At 39.9% G+C, this 16,457-nt stretch overlaps 2 protein-coding genes across 3 annotated transcripts; one reads left to right on the plus strand and one right to left on the minus strand.

Moving 5' to 3' along the window:
* Positions 1-939: 939 nt before the first annotated feature.
* On the minus strand, positions 940-4,687 carry larp6b (La ribonucleoprotein 6, translational regulator b). Of its 2 annotated transcripts, none has more exons than XM_067430843.1 (4): positions 4,558-4,687; positions 4,357-4,472; positions 2,311-2,524; positions 940-2,235 (listed from the first exon to the last, which is right to left on the minus strand). In XM_067430843.1, the coding sequence occupies exons 1-4, from the start codon at positions 4,597-4,599 to the stop codon at positions 1,126-1,128; spliced, it is 1,482 nt and encodes a 493-aa protein (XP_067286944.1). In that variant the 5' UTR covers positions 4,600-4,687; the 3' UTR covers positions 940-1,125. The 2 variants fall into 2 exon arrangements, with proteins under 2 accessions (XP_067286944.1, XP_067286943.1); XM_067430842.1 differs by having other exon boundaries at positions 4,357-4,489; positions 4,558-4,636.
* Positions 4,688-8,600: 3,913 nt separating this feature from the next.
* Positions 8,601-10,222, plus strand: gadd45ba (growth arrest and DNA-damage-inducible, beta a). The gene is made up of 4 exons (XM_067431648.1): positions 8,601-8,803; positions 8,910-9,011; positions 9,118-9,337; positions 9,428-10,222. Exons 1-4 carry the CDS (start codon positions 8,760-8,762, stop codon positions 9,539-9,541), a joined length of 480 nt encoding a protein of 159 aa, XP_067287749.1. The 5' UTR covers positions 8,601-8,759; the 3' UTR covers positions 9,542-10,222.
* The last annotated feature ends 6,235 nt before the right edge of the window (positions 10,223-16,457 follow it).

The raw sequence follows: 16,457 nt of genomic DNA on the forward strand, positions 1-16,457 counted from the left end.
TAATTCAATAATGATATGTTTATTTTAAAGCGTGTACAAGATGAATACTTTACGCTCTCGGTAATTTTTAGATTTCCACTTGAAGTACATAATTTGTAAAACATGAAGTTCAAATATGTGATATGTAGCTAGAATTTCAAATGTTTGGCACACAAATTCACACTCAGCCTAAGCCAGTGTGCCAGTGGTCGGTGGGTGTCGCCTCTAGGGACCACTGTAGCTCCAATAATAGAGACACATACACACATTTTTTTCTGAGGTAATATTTAAAAGCTAAATAAATTATAATACTTGCATTATTTGAGAAATTCCGCACAAGCCCTCGACGTAGGCGTGACCTGCGAGGAGCTGACCGACGCCTCCTCTGGATTGTGAGCTCGATGTGAAAACGCAGATAAAAGCGAAGCAGATCTAAAAACATCGCTCGCGAATGTGTGCAGTCGGTGGAATGGGCTCTTTAAATCTCCGTGCTGTCATGACAGCGTCTATCACGTGACAATTCCATCATGGCGCATGTAGTACGTCCGACTCCATTCATACTACCCGTGTTCATACTATATAGAACGTACTTTTTTAATGGTCGTGAAGTAGGTTCTAATTCAAATGTAGTACCTACTCACATAGTACGCGATTTCGGACGCAGCCTTAATTTAGCTACTGTCCCTTTTGAGTGTCATGACAAAGCATGCTGGGATATAGAAATCCCAGCCCCAGTTCTGAATGCGACAAAGCAACCATTACAAAGTATGTCCTTCACGTCAATACAGTTCACTATCAGAGATGGGTTGCGCTGCATCCAGTATAGATGTCAGAGATTATAATGGGTTATTGTCTTTGTCGCATCACTCCAATCGCATCTGGTGTAGACAGTCCAAATTGTGTCAGTTATGGTTTATAGTGAAATAATCATTAAATTACATTTATAAATTAAGAAAACTGGAGTACAAATTCCTCTTTATTTCAATATTTAATTAGAGACTTTTTTACATTACTTTCCCCCATTTTCATTAATGGGTGAAATAAACAATTTTGTTGCATTAAAAGTGCTTCTATTTCCCTGCAGAATACGGTTCTCATTCCGGCTCAGAGGAGAAAAAAGGACTTTACAATGCATCTTTGACAGGGTCAGTGGGGCAGCAGAACCTTCCCTCTTCCAATGCAGTTGTGAAAGCCCCTGGTCCCATCAGGGCCGACAGGCTGGCGCACAACCAGGACTCTCAAAGACCTCACAATCCGATTGGGTGACAGCAAGCTACCCATCTCTGGCTGAATCACCTGGGCGGCATTTTTACGTCTCTGGACCCACGGGCTGTTCGTGAACCCCAAGTCGTCTGGGGAAAGCTCACCCGAGCCCTTGTTCCTGCTGAAGGAGGATGCACCAACTGCAGTGGGCGTGCTGCTGAAAGGATGTGTGGCCAGAGGAGAGGTCACATGACTGCAAGGAAAAAGCTTGCGAGGCAGGAGGGGGCTTCCTACGGGACTGCCAAGAGGATTCCTGTAAGGGTCGGAGCAGAAAGTCGAGATCCGCGGGATGGCGAGGGGACTGCCATAGAGGGCCTGAGGGCGGGAAACCCTGCGGTTGGGCCGAGGTGAGGCAGGGGCAAAATCGGACTCTGAAGAGCTGCAAAGAGCCGAATCCTCAAGAGAATAAAGGTAGCGCCTGGCTATTCTGGTAGGCTTCTTTAGGCTGTCATTGTCAATACCTTCTTCTGACTCTTCCTCCCCAAGGTTTTGGCTCCATCCTGGCTTGCGAGTTCCACGGCTACCCAGCAGGACCACACAAATGCCCCTTCCACCCTGTTGCTGCTCTTCTGCCTTCAGGGCCTCGTAGGCCTTGCGCGTGGCCTCTAGATCCTCAAACTCCACCACAGCGCACACTTTGCGTCCCAGTTCGAGGTGTTTCTTAGTATAGCGTTTCAACTCTGCAGGGATCTCTTTGCCTGGGCGCAGAATGCGAAGAGAAGAGATGGTGCCGTAGGGGACAAACACCCGCATTGCGGCTTCCATGATGCCTAGCTGTTCCCCACCCGGTGACCCGTTTAACTCATCCTTGACTGGGCCAACACCGTCCAGCAAGTTCCAGGCCAGAAGCAGCTTGCTTGTGGGAATGCACAGGAGCCAATCGGGTACTGGAGTCTTTCGACGCACCTTGGTACCCATCTCATTCACTTCCAGCTGTGGAGAGGTTCTTGCAGCAGCCAGTGTGGTGCGCCAGTCCCGCGTGAGATCTCGAATCTATGACGAGACAATGAAAAACATTTCCTGAAGACATTTCAACCCAGATCGATGATGCTGGTCATTTAAGCTCACCTTTTTGAAAGATGTCAGCAGCTTCAAACTAACGTAACCCATCTTGTTTCTTTGGACATGTTTAAGCAGAAAAGCATCATCTGATAGGTTTTCATCAGAAAGGTAGTTCTCGAGCTGGGCAGCAATTTGTTGCGTCAAATCATCATTTGGAGGAATCCAGAGTTCGCCCTCACAGAACTCCTCTTCAAAAACATCAGTCAATTCAGTAGAACTCCTGAAAAACAGTGTGTATTTGCATATGTTCGTTTTAGAAAGCTGCCCTTAGTGGATGTACGTTTTTACACTTAAAGGTGCAGTGTGTTAGTATTAATGATGATATTGAAAGAAATGCAATTGAATTTAAATAACTTTTCAGTGGTGTATAAAGATCTTATAAATGAACCGTTATGTTTATTACCTCACAGTGACACATTTCCGTCTACATACACCACAGGTCCCCTTACAGTTAAATCATCATTTTGCACCGTCATGTTTCTACTAGGGATGGGCATGATTAATTGACGAGTGATAGTTGATCGTTAAGAATTTCGATCACGTTAATTTGTTATCAGTTAATCAAATTAAAGAATCACAAAGATTCAAACGATTATGAATCAGTGAATCGATCAATGATACGGATCGCCAATATCACGTCATTTCAGCAGTTTGGCATGCGATCCGAATCATTGATCGATTCACTTAGTCACAAACGTTTTAATCTTTATTTGAGGTTTGAACACAAACAAGGAAGAGAAGACAATGCTGAATAAAGTCGTAGTTTTTGTTATTTTTGGACCAACATGTATTTTCGATGCTTCAAGAGATTCTAAATAACCAGATGATGTCACATATGAACTGCTTTGATGATGCTTTTATTCCCTTTCTGGACATGGACAGTATAATGTGTATACACGGGTACGCTCTCGGACTAAATATAAAATATCTTAAACTGTGTTCCAAAGATGAATGGAGGTCTTACGGGTGTGGAACGACATTGGGGTGAGTCATTAATGGCATCAATTTCATTTTTGGGTGAACTAACAATTTAATGTGTGCCTCAAATTTAATAACTACAAATGTAACTTATGATCATTTTCAAGGGACAAAAGTAAAATAAAAATCTGTGGTCTCTATATTTGTAAAATATTCTTAATTTAGTGGCTCTTGTGCCCCTCTTTCTGGGTCAACAGATCTGCTTGCACAACACAGCCATTCTGTTACCATTTCTGACATGGGATGCTTGTCAAAGTTTAAGTGGACACATTTGATTAAATATTTGGTTTATAATAAAATTATAAGTTATCATGATTTTGGCAAGTAGATCTTTAAACTATGAAGTTTTTTCATAAATTATGTGAGACACTTGTGGGTCGAGGTTGTGCGCCCAAAATGCCACTGGTCATCATTTAGTGTAGTTAAGTATGTGGCAGCAATAAAATTAGAACATTGTATATACTTATGGGTATTTTTCTTACACAAATGCATCAATTTGCTTCTGAAGGTCTTTATTAACCTACTGGAGCCTTGTGGAGCAGTTATTTGATGAATGTGTGCACTTTTATGGACTTTAAAACAGAAACAGCCATTCACTAGCATAATAAAGCTCGGAAGACCCCGGACATGTTTTAATATAACTCTGATTGTATACATCTGAAAGAAGAATGTCATATACGCCTAGGATGGCTAGGTGAGTAAAACGAACAAGGGTGAGTAAATCATGGGCTAATTTTAATTTTTGGGTCAATATCCCTTTAAGGTTTTTATATAATAATAATAATAATAGTTTTAATAAAATATCTTGCAGGGATATATAGATTTAAGTACAAATTCAGTTAAGTGCCTCAGGGACATGACAATACGCTTGGTGTACAATAGAAATATGATATTATTGTATGATAATTATTTAAAAGCATTTATTTTTATTTAATATAATGGACATAAGTAGATTATTGTGAAAAGCTTTTAACATTTCACTTCCGTGAACCACCACTTAAAAAGTCTATGGACTGAAATATCACCTAATCGTAAGAATGATACAACTTATCAATTAGCTAACCAGTGCCTTACCCATCCAAACTATCATTGAGCCCATCGTCAGTGTATGAGAACGGCCCCTTTGATTGTGGAGTGTCCTCACAATGGAAGATGTCAGTAAAACCAGGTGAGGACATGCTGTTGACAAACTTTACACCAGCAAAGGCTGCAATTTAAACTTAACAAGATATACAATTAAACTTTAGGTGTTAAACTGCGTTGCAAACGGCCTACCTGACGACGTCCCTGTCTGCTTCCCCGTTTGCCTCCACACATCTCCTGAAAACAGGTGATCCATTTTTAGAAAACTGATTCAAACGTCCCTACGTCACAATTGAAAAAAGGTGTCTATTGGACGACGTCGTGCTTGTTCTGTAACGAATCCGAAATTCTTTGGACCGCAAAATTCATTAAATTTTTTTTTTTAAAGATGTTTGTCAATCAGACTTGTTTTTTTAAATACATTTTTGTGTTAATCATAACATTCAAAGATAGGCTACTTATATTGAATCTTACATAGTAGCCTATGGACATGCGCACTGGACGCAAAAGCATAATTAATTCCGTCTGATATTTTTCTCGTAGACCCAGCCATATTATTTACACGTAATCTCTCTTAATTACTCAATTACACGCAGCCTCAGTTCTCAAGACCTTAGTAATGGGTGTGTTAGTTACTTTGCGACCCATGGACTTGTGGAGACCTTGTAGACATTATGCAAACCCACCATCGACCCGACTTGTGTGTGTACTGTGAGGAGTGAGGTGTCAAGATTAGTGCAAAGTGTATTCCAAATGAATAGGTACCACGGGGGATCCGTGAGACTGGCCTGTGCAGAACCACTGCCAACCCCCCCAACTCGGCTTCCTGTATATTAGAACTGTTACAAACCCCCTGTGCTAAGGATAAGTTATTCCTCACGGATGTGGCATTTTTCAAAGAGCATGAAGGTAGTCTTAAGTCTTGCTAATTATCTAAGACGATACACGTCCAATAAACACATTCAGGAGGAGGATGATGTGTGCTCAGCCAAAATTACAGTAACGGTTGTCTTTGTTTAGGCCTATAAGCGTTTTTTTTATTTTTTTGTAGATAGAACAAGTAACACTACATACAGTATAAACAATGTGTGGCATTGATTGGCGGCAGGGGATCCGAAAATGGTATCATAATGTTTTAAACATGTTAACAACTGCGAGAAGACATAAAGAATCAAATTACATAAACACCCTAAATTCATGAATTTACATAACTTTTGTTTATGCCGCGGCTATATGCAATTTTGCCAGCAATATAGGCTAAATACATTAACAATATATTCAGGATCTTTGTTAACATTGATTTCATAATATACAATAATATACTTTAATGTAAACCTTATTAAATTAAAGATACATTCAAAAATCGAATGCAGAGCATAAATCATCAATATCAAAATATCTTGTAATTAATTATTTAACAGATATTATTGATAATAGAGTTCCAAAAATGTTTTCCTCAAAGTGCTATTTCATTTTGTTTTTGAAAAATAGTACAAATATGTTTGTTGTTGCATTTTTTATCAAAAGTTTTGAGTTATACTGAATAAGATTTCGAACAAGCTGAAGCAGAGTACATAGCTTTAAATTCAATTCTTTAAAATGCTCAGGGAAACTGTGGGTTCACATGAATTGTTCATAAATTAAAAGATTCCCACAATTATCAAACCTGTTTATAAGATAATTAATAGCCCTGTTAAACCAATTCCTTAAAAATAAAGATGTATTGGCAACTAATGTATTGGCATTATTCCAAATGAAGTGTGAAGGGAGAAATTGTGTGGATAACAAATTGTCCAGGCTAAAATGACTTGCTGGTGGAATTCGGGCAATTTAAGAGGGAGTTTTTAAATATTAGTCACAAGTTAAAGGTGCAGTGTGTAGTATTTATGAGGATCTATTGACAGAAATGCAATATAAATAACTATGCTTTCAGTGGTGTATAAAGACCTTATATAATTAACCATTTCTATCTACACACACCGCGGGTCCCCTCACAGTGAAAGCAGCTCACGTACTGCATTAAGAATACTGCCTTACAGCCCCACTGAGCGAGATAAAGGGGACTATAGTGAGAAAAACTCACTAGAAAGATACAAAGCAAACATATACAAATCTGGAGAGCATGTGTACGGCAAACAACGAGAGAAACCGTTAGAAATGAAACAGTTAGATTGTTCAGTAGACTTTATCCAATTTTGTTTTGTCATTTAATTCTCTGAAATTTTCTGGGGACCCCTTACAACCTTCTGGAGGACCCCTGGGGGGCCCCGGACCCCAGTTTGAAAACCCTCTGAACTCGTTTAAATACTTGTTTGAAAGTTGCAAAGCTCTTATCAAAGTTGAAAACATACATAATACGTCATTGTCAAACTTTACCTAAATGTTAATGGTGTATCCACAAGGCTATTGCAACTTGGCGGGCAAAACCATAAAAATATAATTTCACAGACCATATTATATACCAATATTCATTTTAACAGCAGATAAATTGGCAGCTTTCTGTGAGCGCTTCCAGATTGAATTGAGTTCTTTCTCGTCGTCACCTTATCCAGACTTATTCACATGTCTGCTCTTCTCTTTCTTCCAGACATTTATATTTTTGAGTACTGCGCCAAGGAACTCATTTTTGCCATCAAAAAACGCCGGGAAATCATTAAACTTCATGTGGCTACAAGCTCAAAGCGGCTACATAAAAATTACCTTCTACTTCAATGACATTGCAAAAAATGCAGTAGAGTAAAAAGTATTATATGTGCCTTTCAAATGTGAAGTAAAAGTCACAAGTTTCCAGAAAAAAATAACAAATAAAAATAAAGATAATCAAAAAGTGTACTTAAGTACGATAGGCTACTCAAGTAAATGTACTTTGCTACTGTCCGTCTCTTTAGAGGACAGAAAAGTTCCCCTGATCCAAGAATTTACTTATTTATAATAAATGTATTTATTTATTAAGAATTTAGATAGAATGTATGAGCTATTTTACAATTCATTTGTAGTGACATATCATAACCAGTAGGGGGCGCTCATTGATAGACGATAGTTCTGCTGAAGTACTGATTACTGAAATGCTTGGCTTGAGCCAGGAGCGCTATTTATCATATTATGGCATTTCTTGATGATTAATTTCAATTTGTGGCATACAAAATTAGGCCTACATGAAGTTTCAGATTCCAAGTCGTTTTCCAAAGATTAGCTAACGGTGTGATATCTTACGTCAGTCAGTGATCATCTAACAGCAGATGGCGCATTAGAACAGTGAATCGATTCAGTTCAAATGATTTGAGTTATTGATTGATTGGAAATATTGAGAACCAATTGAAGGACTGAAATGCACTCCCATGCACAAGCCATATCTGAAGAGTCGCTGCAGCAGGGACATCCACACCTGAAGGCATTTCTATCGAGGAAAGTAACTCGATTAAACAATGAAGTGCCCCTTAAGATGTTGACCCCAGTGCTTGTGCAGTCGGGTTTCGTAACTCCAGCACAACAAGGTCCCATGATAGCATCAACAGCTCTGATCCTGTGACTGTACCGTGGCTATAATTAGCCGGTGGAACTGGAACAGCTTGGGTGATGAAAGTTCCAGGTAACAAGCAGACAGAAACTCTACTGCCTTCTAGAGCCTGCGGGCGAATTGTGTTCTGCAAAACAAAACTGTGCATTCTGCGATGATTTAGCCCACTGAATAAATCGCCATCGATTTTAATAATGCATCATTTTCGTCGCTAACTGTGCGTGCGCACGCTTTCCTCAGGATGCAGGAGTCACGAGTCATCACACAGGCCCATGTAAGGGAGTTTCGACCAACCGTGCAATTTCAGTACGTAGCAAAATGTTATAGATTTGAGAAGCATATGATACAATGATATTCTTTTCCCACTTATAAGCCTACTTGCAATTGAAAAATGAAAGCGGAATTCGGGACTACATGATGCAAATGTTTCAGATGTAGCTGCAACATGCACATCGAAAGCAACTGGGAAACTCCATCATTTCCATAAGGAAATTCCATCGGTCTCGGTACAAACAAATTGAAAGCTACTAGGTGCATTCGTTGTTTGGGGAGAGATTCCGCGAATCAGCCCACGTGGGGTGAACGCAGGAGTTTCCCCCATAACCAATGGTTGAGCGAGTGATAGAAGCTTGTGGAACATTTCTAACCAATCAGAAAGACGAGCGTTTGGCGAAGCCGCGCCCACTCGAACGCGGTATATAACGCGCGCGTTTCGCCTGAACTCGGCAGAAACGAATTCTCAGACACAGCGAAACGAGCAAAGGAATACTACAACTCTCACAGATCTCTGGATTATACTTTGAACAGCGCACTTTGACTGGATTTTAATATTTCCGAGCTCTCCTGGAGACTTGTGGATTACTATTACTGAAGCAAAATGACCCTGGAAGAAGTCGTTGGATGCAATATTACCGATAAAAAGTAAGTTATTTTTTTATTGCATGCATGAATATCAACTGCGAATCTCAATTGGCGTACCTACTATAAAGAGAAATGTCGCTTACTATAGTCGATTTTTTTGTTACAGAATGGACACCGTGAGCCACGCATTGGAAGAGCTGCTGGTGGCAGCCCAGAGACAGGACTGTCTTACAGTCGGCGTTTATGAGTCTGCAAAACTAATGAATGTGTAAGTACATAGCCTATTTATGTCTGACTTTACATATTAGACCGGTGTTACTAGATTGCTTTATCGCCACAAACAGGAGTCTAATTGCAATTGGTTTGATTTACAGTGATCCGGATTGTGTCGTACTGTGCGTTCTCGCCACCGACGAGGAGGACCAGGACGACATTGCGCTGCAGATTCACTTCACGCTCCTTCAGGCGTTCTGCTGCGACAACGACATCAACATCCTGCGGGTGTCTGGTCTGAGGCGCCTCGCGCAGGTGCTCGGCGAGCCAACCACCGTGGACAACAGCGAGCCTAGAGACTTCCACTGCATCCTAGTCACTGTAAGTAGACTCGAAATTCGCACGGTGCTTTGCATAATGCAACCGAATATCATATAACGTTGACTTACGGTCCATTGTATGCACTTTCAGAACTCCCAATGCCAGCCACTCAAAAGCCAGGCACTGAAGGACGTGGGCAACTACTGTGAAGAGAGCCGTTGCAAGAACCAATGGATTCCTTATCTGTCCCTGCAAGAACGTTGAACGAGTCGCGGTGCTATTGCTGCAAGGAAAGGATGAAAGAGTCATTCTCTGCGAATGAAAGCAAAAGGGCTCACTAGCCGCCGTTGACTGCTGCGTCATGTGAAGGGGCTGTGAGAGAGAGAAAGTGGAGCTCTTGGAACTGTGCGCGCGGTACATTCCTCCCTGCCCCTCCAGCTTGTCGTGTCCTCCGTGGGAAAAAGTGGTCGTTTTGGTAGCGGAGGAACAAGTTGTGGGGAAATGAACTGTGAAAGGCTGCCTGCCGGTCGGCACAAGAGCGGAGCTGGTGGAGAACTTGCACGCGGGCGGCGTGGGCGCGCGAGCGCCCCCGGCTTCATATGTGCAATGGGTTGGAAAGAGTCGAGTGTAGGCTACGTCACTATCGCTGACTGCGGGACGGACATTTTCAAATGTTGAGTGAATAATCCGTGTATGTGCCGGACATGATTAACTATGAACTGCAGTAGCATTTATGTCAAGCTACTAATGGACTGCAATTGCTAATGTTAGACTGCACTGAGAAGGACAGTGTTTGTGGAACAAAATGATTTCTGCTGTCTTGCATACATACTATGAATTGTTGTAGGCATAAGTTATTACCAGTAATTTAAATAGAGTAATATATGCAATGCTTCTCTTGTCAAATGCAATATTGTTTCAATAAATTATTGTTTGAGAACTGTACTCCTCTGTCTGACGTCTTGCTTTTGGGGGGGAGGGGGGAGGTGTTAGACAATTCAACGTTTCTTTTTAGTCAATATTATTGTAAATGGGCCATGCAGATTCCCTTACCTTGGTCAAAGTTTAAAATAACAGAATTTCCTGGTAAACTTCCTTGCAAATCCCAATGTCTTGCCAAGCGTATTCTCTACTGTACAGGGAGGAGTGGGAGGGAATTACCTCACGAGGTGTGAATACATTCAGTGGAAATGTTAAGCAAGAACAAGAGCCCTAAGTGACGTGCAAACACAGCAGACAGTTTGCCAAAGGATAGTCTTTGTATCCTCTTGTCCTGGAATCGGCGTCATATCCTTACAGGCACAGTTCATTACAACACTGCACTGACAGGAATGCAGACATTAGGAGTTATTTATGCCGAGTTCCGTCTGCTTTCGCAAGCTCTACTCCATAAAGAGACAGTACAGATAACCTCCAGAAAATGATCTGACCTGATCTATGAATCGATCACTTTTTAGTAATACATTTTTAGAGGTTATATCCCAGGTATTTTACACATCTCTTATTTCAGGAACAATCTGTAATATTTGTGTTAGCAGACAAGTAGCAGAAGTCCCACTGCATCCTGCGGTTGTGTCCTTCAAGGGCACATGGTGAAGCTTGTTCATGCTTCTTTCATGACTTGAAACTATAAGGTCAGGGTTACAGGGCCTGTTTTGAAGTCCATAAAAGTGCATCTATCCATTATAAAAGTGCTCCACATGGCTCCAGGGCGTTAATAAAGACCTTCTGAAGCGGATACAATCGCACACGTGTTCACGAGAGACTGGTGTTCCAGCGGATGCCGTATTGCGCAGACATAAGGTTCCCGTGTTCCAGGGACGACCCAATCAAAACTTAGTTTGCACGAGAACTAGCATATTTTCACCACAGTGTCCAACGTCATCCGCTGGAACGCCCACCCTCTCTGGTGAACTCCCGTATGACAGTTAGTGGCAGCTAGAGATTACAGTTTGTAAAGTTTTAAATATGGATATTTTTCCTTACACAAAGATGTTAGTTCACTTCAGAAGGCTTTTATTAAGCCACATAGAGCTTTTTTATGATGGATATGTACTTTTATGGACCTATTCACTGCCATTATAAAGCTTGGATTAGCCAGGACATTTTATTCGTATCAAAAAGAAAGCAAATCATGGGCTAAAAATCACTTTTGGGTGAACTATCCCTTTAAGCTACCACAGATCAGATGTGCTCCAACAGTCTGTTCAGCTGTGCATTTACTGAATGAGCACTGTGCCACTGTATGTCCGACTGATTGCACTTTATCTATGCATCATTTTTTTCATTTCTTTTTATAACTGTTTTAGTTTACCTTTGTTCTTTTCTTTGGTTTATTATTTTTAATTCTCTTTACGTTGTATTCTTTTTCTTATGCAATTTTTTATCCCTATTTTAATTCCTTTCTATGTAAAGCACTTTAAATTGCCATTGTGTATGAAATGTGCTATATAAACAAACTTGCTTTGCCTTGCCTACCACCACCTTTCTGTAAAACTCTGACACACTTCTTTGTGAGCTTTGTTTTTCCAGCTCCATGCAGTTGCTGCTCAGGTCAATGTTGTGAACTCTGAGAGGTGAATGCTAACACCTGCTGGTAAACAAACAGTGCATCCTATGAGAGACTTTTCCATCGAAACACCTGGCTGTTCAAATTATGTCTATATGATGAATTATGAAGAATCATAATCACAAGCATGTGATAGTATACATTTTGTGCACTCATATTGATCAAACATTGTAGGCTAAATCGCCAGTATTTTACAGTGACTGTCAAAATTAACTCGATATTAAAGATAGATTTATCGAAGGATAATAATAGAAATGAGGAATCAGTTTCCAAAATTAGTCTCCTTTGAGATGAAAGGCACAGAGTATTTTTTCTCGGGCATTCCCTGAGAGATTGTGCGTCTGACGTAGGCCGTCTCTTATTACGCATTGGAACCCCGGAAACGTCATTGACCATTTAAGGGCAAATCTGAAAACTCAAAGCATATTGAGTCTATCAAACGCTAGCCCGAAATACAACGATTCGAATCAAATTCTCAGCGTTTAAAGTATCACAATATTCATGTTTGTTTGGATAAGGCATCTCCTAACCGCTCACCGGGTGAGTCGTGCCCAGCGCTTCTGCCGCCGGTATGTGAGGAATGCGGAAATAGAGGCTCTGTTACCATAGAAGTGCAGCGTGAGGGCATTAGCTGTTTCCCACAAGGTGCGGGAATGAATCAGGGTGTTTTTTTGTTTTTTAAATCTTATCGTGATCACGGGGATTAGATCAGAATAAGTGTAAACAGTCATTTCAATCCTGATGACATTGCTATAAAGGTCCAAAGCTTGCATGATAATTTAGTTTATTGTCATTGCACTCAAGTGAGTAGCCTATTTCTCGAGATTGTTTTGAAAAGCGGTTTTTTTTTTTGTACAGACACTTGGATGCAAAAAGCTTCTGAACGAAAAAAAAATACCTTTCTGAAAAATAATGTGTTCAATGTGTTTGAAATAATCACCAAAAATTAAAAGCAGTTATAAACCAATTCATGATAGGCTATAGAGACAATGGGGAAAGGGGTAAAACCCATCATCTTGCCTCAATATAACTGTGACTTATACATTCATACGAGTCCTATACAGTCAAACAGAACGTTTCAATAGGTCAGCAGTGCAAATGACAGATATTACATAAATTCACATCATGCAAAATAAAAAGATGAACAATGAACAAAAACAGTGCTAACTGTATGACCATAAAAGATATTCACAGAAATCCGTTTGAGTTACTGTATGACATGCTCAAAACTAATCTCATAACTCCTTCAACAAAAAGCATAACCGAGGCAGAAGTATACAGGAATAGACTTACACCTACACAGACTGACTCGAAAAGTAAAGACAGGGAAACCAGGTTTCAGTTTTTTTTAAAGCACACATAGGCAGAAACTCATGAGCCCCTGCTGAAATTTTCCCTTCCCATAAAGCCTTGATCTGTGTGCGCTGTAATGACTCTGTGCCACCCAGTCTGTTTCTGTTTGACTCTCGTCTCTGAGGTCGTCAGGTACATTCAGGCTGGCAGTAACGCTTCTTTCCACTCCCACCCAAATGAGCCGCCTAGACGTGACTCTGGCCAAGTTTATGACCCATCCTGCAGAACAGACCAAATGAAATAGACAATAAAATCATAGCTTGTGAATGCTCACATTTTCATTGCACTGTAAGAGTCTTTAATCAGCATTTTATCTCGCCACTATAAACACATTGCTCATGCTTAATTAAAGCTGCCAACTACTAGGTTACAGCAGATGTTGACAGTCTTTTTAGAGAGGGGGCTCATATAGCTTGCCAACGTACAGGGAGCAAGCACATGGCTAAAAGCTCTCAGAAAATTATTGCATTAAAGGGATAGTACACCCAAAAATGAAAACTAGCCCATGGTTTACTTACCCTCAACTCATGTATATATGACATTCTTCTTTCAGACGAAAAAAGTCATGATTCTTCCAAGCTTTATAATGGCAGGGAATGTCTGTTTCTGTTTTGAAGTCCATAAAAGTTCATATATCCATCATATAACTGCTCCACACGGCTCTAAACCAAATCGATGCATTTTTGTGTAAGAAAAATATCCATATTCAACACTGTAATCTTTAATTGCCACTAACTGTTGTGCGTGTTCACGAGAGACTTGGCGTTCCAGCGGATGACGTTGAATGCTCTGGTGAGAATATGCTAGTTCTCTTGCGAGAAGCAAGTTTGTTTTGCTCTATATCCTTTGAGCTTCTGCGTTTGTCACTGGAACTTAAAGGGTTAGTTCCCCAAAAAATGAAATTTATATAATTAATGACTCACACTAATGTTGTTCCACACCTGTAAGACCTCCGTTCATCTTCAGAACACTGTTTAAGATATTTTATATTTAGTCCGAGAGCGTATGTAAGTGTATGCACACTATACTGTCCATGCCCAGAAAGGGAATAAAAACATCATCAGAGTAGTCCATATGTGGCATCAGTTAGTTACTTATAATCTCTTGGAGCATAAAAAATATATTTTGGTCCAAAAATAACAAAAACTACGACTTTATTCAACATTGTCTTCTCTTCCTGGTTTGTTTTCAATCCTTAAAATGATTCAAACGGTTATGAATCAGTGAATCGATACATAATTCGGATCGCCAATTTCACGTGATTTCAGCAGTTTGGCAGTTTGACACGCGATCCGAATCATGAATCAATACGCTGATTCATAACTGTTTGAATCTTTATTTGAAGATTGAACACAAACAGGGAAGAGAAGAAAATGCAATGTTTATTTAAAATAAAATAATGTTTTTAAGTAGGGCTGTGCGATATTGAAAAAAAATGTGATATGCAATACCCCTTTAAGTAACGCGATATTCGATATGCGATATGCGATATGATATTGCGATAACTGTGTAAAATGATTTAAATTTTTTTTTTAAAATAATAACATTAATATATATATATATATATATATATATATATATATATATATATATATATATATATATATATATATATTAATATAACATAAAATAATAATTAAAAACTGAAAATGATACCATTTGTGTTTCAGATTCTCTTTGGGAAAAGTAAGCATCGCTTTTCTGAAAGTGACTAGCAGTGTTTTGGCACTATATTTAAAAAATATGTGTGTGTATTTGGAAGTTTGAGTGTGTAACAAGACACAAAACAGAATATATTGATATTGCTGACATTGTGTCATGTCAGCTATATATTTTTTATAAATATCTCTCTCTCTCTCTCTCTCTCTCTCTCTCTCTCTCTCTCTCTCTCTCTCTCTCTCTGTCTCTCTCTCTCTCTGTCTCTCTCTCTCTCTGTCTCTCTCTCTCTCTCTCTCTCTCTCTCTCTCTCTCTCTCTCTCTCTCTCTCTCTCTCTCTCTCTCTATATATATATATATATATATATATATATATATATTCAATGATTCAAGCTTTGTTACATGGTGCATTATTCTGCTGCAGGAATGATGGGTACATGGTGGTCATAAAGGGACGGCCATGTTCAGAAACAATGCTCAGGTAGGCAGTGGCATTTAAACGATTCCCAATTGGCACTAAGGGGCCTAATGTGTGCCAAGAAAACATCCCCCACACCATTACACCACCACCACCAGCCTGCACAGTGGTAACAAGGCATGATGGATCCATGTTCTCATTCTGTTTACACCAAATTCTTGGAGTTCAGGAGATTGTATTGACCAGGACCACACCCCTATATCCATTGAAGCAATTGCCATGTGATGGTTTTTTAGTGGTTGATTAGATAATTGCATTAATGAGAAAATGAACAGGTGTTCCTAATAACCCATTTAGGTGAGTGTATATATACTGCATATATATATATATATATTATATATATATATATATAAATGTTATTATTTTAAAATATATGCATAATATTGCATATTTAAATAAAATAAATAATTATTTCCTTACTTATAACTCATACAGGTTTGGAACAACTTGAGGGTGAGAGAATTTAAATTTTTGGGTGAACTGTCCCTTTAAGGTCACTAAAACTCTAAAATTTCAATGGCAGTGAAATAACATTGACAGTAATGTGGCACTGTTGAAGTTCTCTAAGGCCTGGTGCAGCTCACGAGGAGTGAACATGACTTCTGCAGGAATCCGCTGGCTAAGCGGTGAATTTAACGTCTGGTCTGTCACTTGTTTCAGTCACGGTGGAAACAGAGAGTGGGCGAGCTCTAAGAATACGTGCTATTGTACGGCACACTCGCGGTGCAGCTGACCAGACAATAGCTTGCTGTGTGTTCCTCTCCAGAATGCTGGAAAAAGCGTGCACGCATGTTTAGCCCTAGAGGCGTCACACTGCTCCACAATGGCAGTACCCGTAAGTGGCTTAAAAGACTAAATTTGCCTGAACTCGACTGGTGACTGAACGCGACTGGTGCTGGGGAGTGTTGACGTCAAGCCAGAAAGAGTGCGAGAGAGGAAGGGGGGCCAGTAACAGAAAACAGAGAGCCTTTTCTTCACCTTGGCAAAAGCCCTGGCTGATTTAAAGTCGCTGGCAGTATTTAGTTCAGGCGAAGGCTATTAATAGAGAGGCCTGCCTGGAGTATTTTTAGCATAACAGGGCTATATTTATATCTCAGGGAGTGGTGGCCTTGTAGATAAAATAA

This window comes from Pseudorasbora parva, chromosome 22 (assembly GCF_024679245.1).
Source record: "Pseudorasbora parva isolate DD20220531a chromosome 22, ASM2467924v1, whole genome shotgun sequence".
NCBI lineage: Eukaryota > Metazoa > Chordata > Actinopteri > Cypriniformes > Gobionidae > Pseudorasbora > Pseudorasbora parva.

Bases quoted from the DNA above. Each gene is read 5' to 3' on its own strand.
- larp6b (XM_067430842.1), bottom strand. From the start codon at position 4,621: ATGGATCACCTGTTTTCAGGAGATGTGTGGAGGCAAACGGGGAAGCAG. The intron at 4,490-4,557 runs GTAGGCCGTTTG...TTTAAATTGCAG, and splicing joins GCAGACAGGGACGTCGTCAG to CCTTTGCTGGTGTAAAGTTT. The intron at 2,236-2,310 runs GTGAGCTTAAAT...GTCTCGTCATAG, and splicing joins TGCTGACATCTTTCAAAAAG to ATTCGAGATCTCACGCGGGA.
- gadd45ba (XM_067431648.1), top strand. From the start codon at position 8,760: ATGACCCTGGAAGAAGTCGTTGGATGCAATATTACCGATAAAAA. The intron at 8,804-8,909 runs GTAAGTTATTTT...TTTTTGTTACAG, and splicing joins TGCAATATTACCGATAAAAA to AATGGACACCGTGAGCCACG. The intron at 9,012-9,117 runs GTAAGTACATAG...TTTGATTTACAG, and splicing joins TCTGCAAAACTAATGAATGT to TGATCCGGATTGTGTCGTAC.